This window comes from Macaca thibetana, chromosome 7 (genome assembly GCF_024542745.1).
Source record: "Macaca thibetana thibetana isolate TM-01 chromosome 7, ASM2454274v1, whole genome shotgun sequence".
NCBI classification, from domain to species: Eukaryota; Metazoa; Chordata; class Mammalia; order Primates; family Cercopithecidae; genus Macaca; species Macaca thibetana.
In genome coordinates, this window is record NC_065584.1 from 140,426,206 (window position 1) to 140,440,275 (window position 14,070).

General features: G+C 36.0%; 1 protein-coding gene across 2 annotated transcripts in view; it reads right to left on the bottom strand.

Annotated features, from left to right (window-relative positions):
• The window catches only part of RFX7 (regulatory factor X7), a 159,199-nt gene that overhangs the window by 8,821 nt on the left and 136,308 nt on the right, over window positions 1–14,070 (bottom strand). For both annotated transcript variants that reach the window (XM_050796774.1, XM_050796773.1), the window contains 3 exons: window positions 4,106–4,226; window positions 2,730–2,810; window positions 1,926–2,133 (listed from right to left, as the gene is read on the bottom strand). In XM_050796774.1, coding sequence (XP_050652731.1) covers window positions 1,926–2,133; window positions 2,730–2,810; window positions 4,106–4,226 — 410 coding nt within the window. The remainder of the gene's footprint in view (window positions 1–1,925; window positions 2,134–2,729; window positions 2,811–4,105; window positions 4,227–14,070) is intronic.

Here is a 14,070-nt window from a genome sequence, read left to right on the forward strand (position 1 = left end):
CTCGAATTGTTTTGCCCCTTCCCGACCCCAAGCCTCAGCTCTGGCTTCTCAGCACCTGCACCCCGGAGAGCCTCTGCCAATGGCTCACAAATTGGCTGTCTTACCTTCCTGCCAGGGTTTTTAGATAGGAATGAGTTCCAAGCAGCTGACTTACAAAAGGACATTTGTAACACAACCTGTTCTTAATATGGAGACTATATTTATAAAAAACCAAATTCACCTTCAAAGGATGAAGATTAGTCTACTATCAAAGGTCTTTTTTGAAAAATATAGTAAGGGGCTGAGATCAAAATTTTGAGACATTCTAAAAATGTTCTGAGTAATGATACAGTTGGTAAAGTGTTTACCCTCTCAGGCTGATTGCTTTCAAAAATGGAGTCTCTTTTTTATATATGTAATTTTTAGTACTTTTGTTTAAAACACTCACACCTTTATTTAACACTTATGCCTTAAAAATTCATTCATTCAATTCATTCAATATTTCCCTCAGTTAGACTTTGCAAATGAGAGAAATAGGAAAGAGATGTTTCTTTTCTCCATGATACCTCCTAAATCCTCCATCTGTTGAAGTTCTCTTCTAGATGTCGGCAGGGATAGGAGAAAGAGAGCAGAGCAAACTGAAGGGTTCGCTCCTTTTAAAGCTTATTCTACCATATGACATTATGACATAATTGAGTGAAGCTGGGCTTTGTAGACAGACAAATCAGGATTCAAATCCTGGCTCCATTACTTACATGCCCATGAACAAGTTAACTGACCTCTCCAAGTCTATAAATTGGGAATAAATATCACCTATCTCACAGAACTGCTGGGGGAATTAAATGAGGTAACATATGTGAGCTATTTAGCTCAATAAGGCTGGTCAAGTATTCTCCTGCTGGTCAGTATAATGAATAAACAGATTTAGGTCATACAGTTTAGATGTAGACAGGAAAAACTATATGACATTATTTTTCTGAAATGGGTCTTCAACTGACCACAAAATGAGAGGTTACACACATATACATCCCACATACTAAATGTAAAATTAGAAGAAAACAGACTCATTATTAATGTGTAAAAGATACTAAACAAACAAGTGAAGTTAATTAAAAGACTATAATTCTGGCCAGGATAAGTCTATTGTAGATTTTAAAATATTTAGAATTAACACTTAGAAGGATAGTCATTGGAAAAATAAGTCTCAGATCACTATATCACTGCATTTTTAATAGACATCATAATTTTCTAGAATAATTTATCCACTCTAGGTTTATAAGGTATAACTGAAATAAGATATTTTAAAAAATTCATCAGAACTGATATTTTACACAACTATTAATTTAGGAGGGAGTCATTCTAACAAGACTGTCAATTCCCAAAACTGTCGATTCCAAAAATTCATCTTTGAATAAAAATAGTCATATGAATGCACAGTAAAAAACATCACTTGTTATTTTATAGTAAGCCTTCGTACAGTGTTTTTTTTTTTGAGACTCAGTTACCTGTCACAGTGTGGAAAGATAATTTTATTTATAAGCATTAGTTTTTGGAATAGGAATCTAACAAGTAATTTAAAAATTTAATCGTATTTTTTTACTTCTAATATTTATTTAGATACACATATATGTACATATAAAAGTACATATAAACACATTCTATAAATGTAAAAATAGCAATGGAAAAATTAATAACATATCGGCTGGAGAATCTAGTTTTATATGCCAGCAAAGCAATCTATAGAAACATAGCATTAAGCTTTATAATGAAAGGATTATTATTTTCTTGGCTCAACAAACCCATCTGAATTTAGTGTTAAGTGGAGTAAGAGTGAACCCATACAAGTACTAAAAGGATGAAGTTCTTTGATCTAACTCTTCTTTTGCTACCAATTCTAAATACAATAATACCTGTCAGTTTTTAGCTTGTTCACAGTAATGTCATACCTGGTGGTGCTGCTGCCATTACAGTTAGAGCTGCCATTGACTTGGTGCCTATATAGTGACTTTTTACAAGGAAGCGGGCTAATTCCAAGACAGTGTCAAATGGTTGGCTTAGCACTTTCTGGGCCCACTCACACACAAGACGGCAAGCAGAAGAGAGAACTTCTTCATCAATATTTTGAAGCTGCCCAGAAGGTTCAGCTCCTTCCAACTAGGCAAAGAAAAGGAAACGTTAACTTGTAAAAGACCAGAGAAATTAAATTGAAGCACGTAAAAGATACGTATTCTTAATTAGAAGATAGAATCTAAATCTGTGCGTTAAAGTAGTATGAATTGACCCACTGGCAGACATACAAGAGCTCTGCAAATAAGGGACTCATACCCACTAGTGCACAGCAGTCAGCAGCCTTGCGAATATAACATTTTAAATGGTTTTTAAACATACAAGACTGATATTTTGAATCTTTCTAATGTCAATAAAACTATGCCAATAGCCACATATTTTTTCTAAAATTCCTATAAAACATTACATGATGACTGACTTTTTCCTCTTGACTATACACACATATAGTCAATATATATTTTGGAAATATCGAGAAATCAGTAACTTTGAAACTTTGTTCCCCCAAATTTCATGCTGACATAGGTCATATACACTAACATTTTTCAGTCACTGTGTGATTTTTGTTTTTTATTATTATTTGTAAAAGGCACAGTTGCTAGCCTTAACCAAATGACACTTTGCAGGATGCATTTTAATGTTGATATAAAGGTTTACTTATTAAAAAGAAAAGGCTGAATTCTTACCCCATCTCCAGTTTTGTGAAAGTCAAGGTTGGGCAGTGTTGGCATATGAACAAAAGCTTTTTTTCTTAGTCCACTGTAGCAATATGTAATATACAGTTAAGTTCCAAATATTCAAAATTAAATGAATTGCTTATACTGGTAACACTTTAGAAGTAACCATATATAAAATGAGAATAAAATAAACATGATATGTAACATCTACTTTCTGAAATCTTCAGTAAGAAAAACCTTAATATTAAAAACTTGGGACATTTTTACTCTTGTGAAACTGAAATACCCTTTCAGAATGTTAAATACTACTCTCTTAAATGAAAGGATTCTCATCTGTTATAAATTTTATGAATAAATGTTCCTAATATGCTGTGCCAGCCACCAGTAACAAACAGGTCAGAAGGAAAGGAATAGCCAGATGGAAACCTGGCACAGGGAAGGGAAACTTTAGCCCAGGGCACTGGGACAAAAACAACTCTTAATAGTGTCACAAGGGCTTTAACCTTTTCGTTTCTCTTTTTCCACTGAAACATACAGGATTATCACCTGTAACATGCCAAGGACACATCAAAACATTTTTGTTTGCATTTGAGAAGCAAGAATATATCACGCAACAAGTGGTTAGAGAATACCTGGAACCATTTTAGAAAAGTAAGTTTCTTCCCTTCCCCTTCCTCTCTCATCTCCTCCCCTCCATTTTATGCTCTGAAAAAAGGACAAGAGCTAAGGAGGGAGAAAATGGATGTAATCCTAATATGATACAGAGATCCTCTATTTTATAATCTTCTTCTAAAAGGAGAAATAACTATAATGAATTCTTAATTTTAATGTCCTTACTTCTGTTGGCTCCTAAGTATTTCTCCATCACAAGAAGGACCTTTTCTATACTCTGGCTTTAATTTTAACACAGGCTTTAAATGGATGGCTGAAAAATATTTGTACTGAAAGATTAGTGTTTCTGTTAAAGTTCCATAAGTTTTTTTTTTTTTTTTTGCCAAGGAGATCCCCTATGTTTATAAATTAAAGGAAGAAAAGATGATAAGCTAGCATCTTCCTCCACTTTTGTTCATATAATTGCTGAACATATAGCAGGCCTCAAAACTTCTTACTGTTAAAGAAGATCAGACCATTAAGAACACTTTACATTGATAGAGTAAGATAAAATCTATCACAATTCTAATCTATGAATAAACCATTATTTGCTATTTCTCTCATAGTGTGATAAATACCTGTGAAAGTTACATTAGCAATTATTCTACTAAATGCTTTCGAGTTGGTTTAATTTGAAGTTTATTTCTAAATAAAGTTGCCAGTTGAACTACAACAACAGATGTTCTATAACAAGTGAGAACATAGAGATATTACTAAAACCATTCTGGTAAAGGATATTTAGATTTGCCTCTTGTGCCCAAACGACGTGCCTTCATGTTTGGAAAGACGTTTTTCATGATCTTTCCAAAATCAGCAGCACTCAATGGATGGTAACCAAGATTGTCACAATAGCTCCTGCAAAAGAAGGAAGGACCAATTTAGAGTGACAGAATTCAGAATTATATTGCGGGGTGCTATTTCAATACAATTTGATCCTTTTGACAAAGTGAAGCAAAGGATCTTTCAAGTCATTTACCACAACATCTGTGATCATCACTCTTTGGTGATGCATGTTAACTCAGGTTTAGTTAGCTGGCTTCACCCTCAGGGTATACAGTCTTACTTTCAATAACATTCACAAATCTTGCAGGAAGATATAATGTTGGTACAAAGTTTTTGAATTACAATCCCAACCAGCGCTCATAAATGAATATATCCAGCTCAGCCAGTAGGACTGTAAGGTTCCACATACGTTTCAGGCTCACATACTGGGATAATTTCCAATATACACATCATGCACATCAGACAGAGATACTACTACTAGATGGTTTAAAATTTAGAAATGTGATATGTTTGAACTAAAAGGGACCCTACGAATACACCAACACTCTCATTTTACTGATAAGAGAAAAAACAGGCACAGGGAGAGGTTCCAAAGGTCCTAGTGTTCTCCTCCTTCCACCCCCACTATCCCTAGTATTGCCAGGAAAAAAGTTACTTTGTAAGACAGTAACTTCAAGTGGGATCAGGAGACACACCAAGTCTTAACTACTACTGGAATCAGGTGTTCTGTTTTTCTCTAGAGCTGCCAATCAGAGGTAAAATGTCAATCCTCTACCAGTTCAGCAGCAGACCAAGGCCACACCTCATTCTGGCCACCAAGGCCTTTGGGAGAACCACTACCTGGGAAATACGAATGAAGAGGAAGCCAGAGTAATTCTCTTTGTCCCCGCCTCACCTCTCGTTTAGCATCAACCAGGACAGCTTCTTGATGAAGTCATGCAGAAAAGAAATGAAAACAACTGGAACACATGGTGGGCAGGGTGTAATGGAAACGAGGACTTGGGTCTTTTTGTAGATTGCTGAATGTCCTGATAACATCCCTAAACTGACCTGAGCTCAAGAAGTTAAGTTGGGAGAGACTCAAGAGGAGGCAGAGACCCTTGGGAGCCTTAATACAGAAAGAAAAGCGGTAGGTCTGGAGACAATGGTATTTCTCTTGTTTGTTGCTTCCCTATTCCCACAGCAAATCCTCCATACCCCTGGGGGTTAGACGGGAAGGAGTAGCCCAGCAAACACATCACCAACAATGCTACGAGAAGAAAGGGAACTAATGTGTACTGAAAGTTTCCTATACAGGAAGTATTAGCAGCCTCATATTTAAATTGAGACTAAATTTGATACTTTGAGGGCTCAGGGGGTCTTGCAAGGTTGAATGTACAAAGTGAAGAGGTAACTACTTTTGGGTGCTGACAATGGAAATGAGCTGCATCAAATCATAACAATTTCAGAAGCAAGTTAAATTAGTTGTTTATGGTTCAAACTGGCACAAAAAGAAAGTTAGAATGAGGCTCTTTTGCACCTCAGGGACTTGACCCATGTTGGTTCCTCTACCTGGAACATTACTTTTCTTATCTTTCAAGTCTCTGCTTAAATTTTATGATTTTTGAAAGGATCTTTTCTGACTAAAGCAGTGTCCTCATGCCACACCCTCATCATGCATGAGTTACAATTACATAACAGTGAATTTATTTGTCTTCTCCATCACACTAAGTTCAAGCAGGGCAGTGACCATATCTATTGGATTAACCAGTGTATTCTCAGCACCAGGAACAAGATTTATGGGTCATATGAAGCCCATCTGTATATAAAACTATAATAAACATTAAACAAACACATTAAAAGACTTAAAACAGCAAAGAAGAAACATTGCCCACCCCCCCACCCGCCCTGGCTCCTAGGACAACACTGGCAGAAATGGACCTAAAAAACTGAAATCAAATAAAGAGAGGAAGTGTAATGAGACATTTGAGAGATAATATATCCATTCTATTCTCCCTCTGTTTCAGATTTTGATTTTTTTTTCATTATATGAGTAAACCAAAATTTTTACTTTGGCAGAAGGGGTAAGATAAAGGTTGGCAAAAGAAGTAATGTTAAGTATCATTGACCTAAAGACATAAAGTGAGCAAAATTAATATAGTGAGTTTATTTGGGTCAAGGTTGAAGACTGTAGGCTGGGAAATGCTGAGAAGTGCTCCAGAGAATGAAGGAGAGGCTCATGTTTTTAAAGAAAAAAGGACAAATTAGGAGAGGGGGCAATTACAAAAGTTGTTTGTCAAGAATTCTCATTGGTGTACAGAAATAACTGATTAGTAATTGGCTATACATTGTTGAACTATAGGGTATGAGTTATGGTGCCTAGCATATGGCATTGTTAGGTTAGTTTAATGGTTACTTGGTGGTGACAGTCTAAAGTCCATAGAGCAGACAGATTACTTAGCTCAAGGAGGGGAGTGAGAGATGACTACTCTCACATTTTAATGCCCCCACTGGGCCTGGTAATTTAAAAGAGCTCATGTCCCTCAGATAAAAAGTTTCTTGTCTTTCTTGGTATCTAGATGACCAATGCCAAATTTGTTTTTCAAATACAATTTATATTGTGTGGTTATTTCACAAAATCATCCAATTCCATCTGGTTTTTGATACTTATTCTACCTTTTGGAAGGATAAATTATAACAACCTATTGTCAAATACTCTGGTGGATAAAAGTACTTTGTAGACATATAAATAGCTCAAATTATTTCCCGAATCATGTCAGAAGAAAACCGCCTATGATTCAAAACTTTATGCTTTGATAACTCATGTCAAACAGAAAATAAAGAGGGCATCAATGTAAAAACAAGAACAATATCTAGAATAGATTCTCAATTTCTTTAATTTTGTGAAATGTTAGAATCGAAAAAATAAATCAGAAGTTGTATAGTTCAACTTCCTGCCAGATGTAGAAATGGTCATACTCCTAAATGATGGGTTACCTCAACACTAACACTTCTTTGATGGGGAGGACTCTTTATTGTGAGGTGGCCTATCCAATTTTCAGTGGTTATAATTTTTAAAGAAAAAGAATTTCAATAGGACACCTTTCCCCTGATTTTCTCTGATTTAAAAGAATCAGATATTCAATCGTTCTTTTAAAAATCTAATTTAGTATTTACATAACATTTATTCATAATTTTGTGCTATATAACAAACCATTGGTCATTCCAGGCCATGTGGAGATCTTAGTTAGTTTACATCTCATTTTCTTGCTTAATAACTTTAACTGCAGGTTGACCATGCAAGATACGGTATCAATTAACTCTTAACTCAGTGTCAGATTATACTTATGCAAGACTCAAAAAAGGGTGAGGAACAGAGAATGTTCTGTTCACGCAATCACTAACATTCTAATGTCATTTTAAAAATGAAATAATTGTTTTCTCTTGCTCCTTATTTAAAAGTATGTTTTTAAGCCTGAAATTAAGCCTAATATTCAATATAACTATGAACACATCACTCAAAATCCATGGTAACAATTCAGTCTTTAATATTCATTCATGACACAAATTTAATTTTACAAGTTAAAGGTAAACATTGTTTAATGGTACAAAAATATAAACAATGAATCACAAAAGATTTGTGGTAAAATATAGTCATGGGATACCTAACCATACCTGACATTTTTTGAGAGCTTTCTTTGTGTTAAATCATTTAATCCTCTCAACAACCTTAAGACAGGTAGTTTTATTAAACCTATTTTATAGATGAGGAACTTGCACAGAGAGGTGCACTAATCCCTTTAACAGATGAGGTATTTTTATTGTAATTAATAACTATAAGCATAATGAATGAATAAAGAATCAAATAGCAATAAAAAATGATGCAGGCGATATCGTCACTGATCCCACAGATAAAACAATAAAAAATGATAATAAAACAATAAAAATGATACAGGGGATATCGCCACTGATCCCACAGAAATACAACTACCATCAGAGAATATGATAAACACCTCTACACAAATAAACTAGAAAATCTAGAAGAAATGGATAAATTCCTGGACACATACACCCTCTGAAGACTAAACCAGGAAGAAGTCGAATATTTGACTAGACCAATAACAAGTTCTGAAATTGAGGCAGTAATAAATAGCCTACCAACCAAAAAAAGTCCAGGACCAGATGGATTCACAGCCAAATTATACCAGGGGTACAAAGAGGAGCTGGTACCATTCCTTCTGAAACTATTCCAAATAATTGAAAAGGAAGGACTCCTCCCTAACTCATTTTATGAGGCCAGCATCATCCTGATACCAAAGCCTGGCAGAGACACAACAAAAAAACTTCAGGCCAATATCCCTGATGAACATCAATGCAAAAATCCTCAGTAAAATACTGGTAAACTGAATCCAGCAGCACATCAAAAAGCTTATCCATCACCATCAAGTCAGCTTCATCCCTAGGAAGCAAGGTTGGTTCAACGTACGCAAATCAATAAATGTCATCTATCACATAAACAGAACCAATGACAAAAACCACAAGACTCTCTCAATAGATGCAGAAAAGGCCTTTGAAAAAATTCAATATCCCTTTATGTTAGAAACTCTAAATAAACTAGGTACTGCTGCAACATACCTCAAAATAATAAGAGTTATTTATGACAAACACAGCCAAAATCACACTGAATGGGCAAATGCTGGAAGCATTCCCTTTGAAAACCGGCACAAAACAAGAATGTACTTTTACCACTCCTATTCAACACGGTACTGGAAGTTCTGGCCAGGGCAATCAGGCAAGAGAAAGAAAGGATATTCAAACAGGAAGAGACAAAGTCAAATTGTCTCTCTTTGCAGACGACATGATCCTATATTTAGAAAACCCCATCGTCTCAGCCCAAAAACTCTTTAAGCTGATAAGCGACTTCAGCAAAGTCTCAGGATACAAAATCAATGTGCAAAAATCACAAGCATTCCTATACATCAATAACAGACAAACAGAGAGCCAAATCATGAATGAACTCCCATTCACAATTGCTACAGAGAATAAAATACCTAGGAATACAGCTAACAAGGGAAGTGAAGGACCTCTTCAAGAACTACAAACCACTGCTCAAAGAAAAACTGAGGACACACACAAATGAAAAAACATTCCATCCTCATGAATAGGAAGAATCAGTATCATGAAAATGGCCATACTGCCCAAAATAATCAATGCTATTCCCATCAAACTACCACTGGCATTCTTCAAAGAATTAGAAAAAACTACTTTAAATTTCATATGGAACCAAAAAAGAGCCCACATAGCCAAGACAATCCTAAGCAAAAAGAACAAAGCTGGAGGCATCATGCTACCTGACTTCAAACTATACTAAAAGGCTACAGTAACCAAAACAGCATGGTACTGGTACCAAAAAAACACACATCAATGGAACAGAATAGTGACCTCAGAACCAAAAGAAAAAAAAAAAAAAAAAAGGCAATGGGGAAAGATTTCCCTATTTAAGAAATGGGGCTGCGAAAACTGGCTAGCCATATGCAGACAACTGAAACTGGACCCCTTTCTTACACCTTATACACAAATTTACTCAAGATGGACTAAAGACTTAAATGTAAAACCCAAAACCATAAAAACCCTAGAAGAAAATCTAGGCAATACCATTCAGGACATAGGCATGGGAGAAGATTTTATGAAGAAACTGCCACAAGCAATTCCAATGAAAGCTAAAATTGACAAATAGGATCTAATTAAAGAACTTCTGCACATCAAAAGAAACTATCATCACAGCGCACAGACAACCTACAGAATGAGAGAAAATTTTTGCAATCTACCTATCGGACAAAGGTCTAAGATCCAGAATTTACATGGAACTTAAATTTACAAGATAAAAACAACCCCAACAAAAAGTGGGCAAAGGACATAACAGACACTTCTCAAAAGAAGACATTTATGCAACCAACAAAAATATGAAAAAAATCTCAACTTCACTGATCATTAGAGAAAAGAAAATCAAAACCACAATGAGATACCATCTTATACTGGTCAGAATGGCAATTATTAAAAAGTCAAGAAACAACAGATGCTGGCAAGGATGTGGAGGAATAGGAACACTTTTACACTATTGGTGGGAATGTAAATTAGTTCAACCATTGTGGAAGACAGTGTGGAGCTTCCTCAAGGATCTACAACCAGAAATACCATTTGACTCAGCAATTCCATTACTGGGTATATACCCAAAGGAATATAAATCATTCTATTATAAAGACACATGCACATGTATGTTTACTACAGCACTATTCACAATAGCAAAGACATAGAACCAACCCAAATGCTCATCAATGATAGACTGGATAAAGAAAATGTGGTACATATACACCATGGAATACTATGCAGCCATTAAAAGGAATGAGATCATGTCCTTTGCAGGGGCATGGATGAAGCTGGAAGCCATCATCCTCAGCAAAGTAATGCAGGAACAGAAAACCAAACACTGCATGTTCTTACTAGTAAGTGGGAGCTGAACAACGAGAACACATGGACACAGGGAGGGGAACAACAAACATCGGGGCCTGGTGGGGGTGCGGCGAGGGAGGGAAGAGCATTAGGACAAATAGCTAATGCATGCGGGGCTTAATACCTAGGTGACAGGTTGATAGGTGCAGCAAACCACCATGGCACATGTTTACCTATGTAACAAACCTGCACGTTCTGCACATGTATCCCGGAAAGTAGAGTAAAATAAAATTAAAAAAAAAAAAAAAAAGCAAACTGAATGCTTGTATTGTAACCAGAATTACATCATTAAAATTTTTTCCTAATATTTATAAAAATAATATATTAAGAATTATCAATTTTCTATTAAAAGGACTCTTAAGACTTACCTAGACCCATAATGTTATTTTAGTGAGTCTTAGTATCCAAGTATTATAAATGATAATAAAGGATATGGGAATTTTGGGAGGTCCCAAAGACATGGTAGAATTACATTGCTTAAAAGTGTTAATCAAAACATTTGCAAGACAAATGAGGTAAAAGTCATATGGTCAAATACCTAATTATCTTGAGCCTTAGTAAGGGGAAAAGTTGTTGTAATCTTCTCTTATTTTTAAGGAGTAAATAGATCTGAAGACTCTGGAGAGAAAACTCTTCAAAAGTGCCTGACCCTAACCATAAAGAAATTGGTCTTTTTCAGTTGGGTGTGGTGGCTCACACATGTAATCCTAGCACTTTGGGAGGCTGAGGTAGGTGACTGCCTGAGCTTGAGTTCAGGACCAGCCTGGGCAACATGGTGAAACCCTGTCTCTACTAAAAATACAGAAAAAAAAAATTAGCTGGGCATGGTGGCGGGCGCGTGTAATCCCAGTTACTTGGGAGGCTGAGGCAGGAGAATTGCTTTAACCCAGGTGGTAGAGGTTGTAGTGATCAGAGATCATGCCTGCACTCCAGCCTAGGCAACAGAGAGACTCTGTCTCCAGAAAAAAAAAAAAAAAAAAAAAAGAAATTTATCTTTTTCATATTGTTCTATGTTTTGGGCAGAACAATGATAGTAGTACTAGTAAGCTGATCTTAGACTAGGATCATACTAATATACCACCTTTGAAACTCACTGATAATGCCTTTTTTGTGGAAACTACACAATGAACAATATATCTGAAAGATTACTTTGCTTGAAGTCAAAACTAAAGAAGAGTTAAATTATGTACATATAAAAAACTATCATGTATGACCTCCTTAACTAGGACTTGCCTTACCTTTCCATCATTTTGGCTAACAATCCTATAAAAAAGATTCAGTCATGGTGAATCATGATTCACAGGTTAAGAATCTTAACCTGAAGTTTAAAAATTACTAATAAAAATCCCATGGTTTATGAAGTCATCTGATAAATCCTTAAGATTTTAAAAAGAAATTTGTGTCTTTACTTAATCACAGCAAAAAGCAAACCTTAAAGTCTTGAGTTCTCATGGCCTATGAAGAAGCCATTTAAAATGACTATTCTTTTTTTATTTTTATTTTATTTTTGAGACAGAGTCTCGCTCTGTTGCTCAGCCTTGAGTGTAATGGCATGATTTTGGCTCACTGCAACCCCCGCCTCTCTGTGTTCAAGCAATTCTCCTGCCTCAGCCTCCCAAGTAGCTGGGATTACAAGCGCATGCCACCACGCCCCAGCTAATTTTTTGTATTTTTACAGGAGACAGGGATTTGCCATGTTGGCCAGGCTGGTCTCCAACTCCTGACTTCAGCTGATCTGCCTACCTCAGCCTCCCAAAGTGCTGGGATTACAGGGGTGAGCCACTGCGCCCAGCTAAAATGGCTATTCTTTTTTTATTGTATGATTCCATTTATATGAAATATCCACAGTACAGAAATCCACACACATGGAAAGATTTAGAGTTGACACGTGTGTGGTGGAGGGGGAAACTGGGACTGTCTGCTTAGTGTATTCAGGCTTTTAAAAAATGACTATTCTTTTGATGAATTTGGATTATTTTAAAAGCAAAGACACACACACATATATATATGTGATAAATATACTGATCATACTCTACATATAGTATGAGCTCTCTTTGTATATATACTTTCGTTTTTGGATTGCCTGAGATCTCCTTTGTTTTAAATTAACTGCATATAGGCCGGGCGCGGTGGCTCACTCCTGTAATCCCAGCACTTTGGGAGGCTGAGGTGGGCGGATCATGAGGTCAGGAGATCGAGACCATCCTGGCTAACATGGTGAAACCTTGTCTCTACTAAAAATATAAAAAAACAGCCGGGCATGGTAGTGGGTGCCTGTAGTCCCAGCTACTCAGGAGGCTGAGGCAGGAGAATGGTGTGAACCTGGGAGGCAGAGCTTGCAGTGAGCTGAGATCGCGCCACTGCACTCCAGCCTGGGCCGACAGAGTGAGACTCCATCTCAAAAAAATAAAAAAATAAAGAAAAAATTAACTGCATATAAAATGTTCAGATTTATGATTATCAACAGTAACTACCTATAGATTAAGAATTAACAAACATTGAAAGAAGGGGCCTTGACCCAGTAAATTCCCGAGCAACCATCTCTCTTTGAATTTCCATCCAGATCCAATTTTACTACACTTAGTTCTTCAATAGTTGGGAACATTTCTGAAATCATGTTAGTAAAAGGATAAATTAAAATTTTCACAAGGTTGCATACATGAAAACAAGAAAGCCAAGAGACCCTAGTGTCATCTGATGTAATCATACCATTTTGTAGATGAGAAAACTAAGGAAGAGAGAGGTAAAGATGGTTTGTAGTTAAATAAGTGGTTCTTTACTGATGACTCAAGTAGCATTTCAAGTAGAATGAGTACTCAATACATATTTGTTGACTGGCTGCACTACAACATTTTCAAAAGTTCCTTCTGAAGAACACTGCTCAGCTCTCAATTTTAATTTCCTGCATAATATCTTAATCAATACATACAGCTGTAATGTAAACAGTATGACATTCTTATAGAATCTGTGTTAGGAGAAAATGAGTGAGATGTAGTTACCTACCATTAATGAATGTATAGAAGAGGTGAGAAAAAAGGACAGAAACTTAAATAGGTTCTCCACAGAAGATGATACCCAACTGGCCCAAGAACATATAAGAAAGGCACTCAACTTTATTAGTCATCAGGGAAGTGCAAGTTAAAACTACAATGGAAAAAAGGATAATATCTGTACACAGTAGCATGAGCTAAGAAATTATGGTGTATATTCACAAGTGGAATACTAAATAGCAGTGTGAATGAATGAACTGAAATGCATAATTTGTACAAACATTGTACAGTTGTACAAACTGTACAAATACTGAGTAAAAAAGTCAGATAAGAAATACAGTATATTGTGTAATTTCATTCATGTAATGTTCAAAAACAAGCAAAGCTAGCCTGTGGCGTTAGAAGCCAGGGCAGAAGTTACCCTTGACAAGACAGAG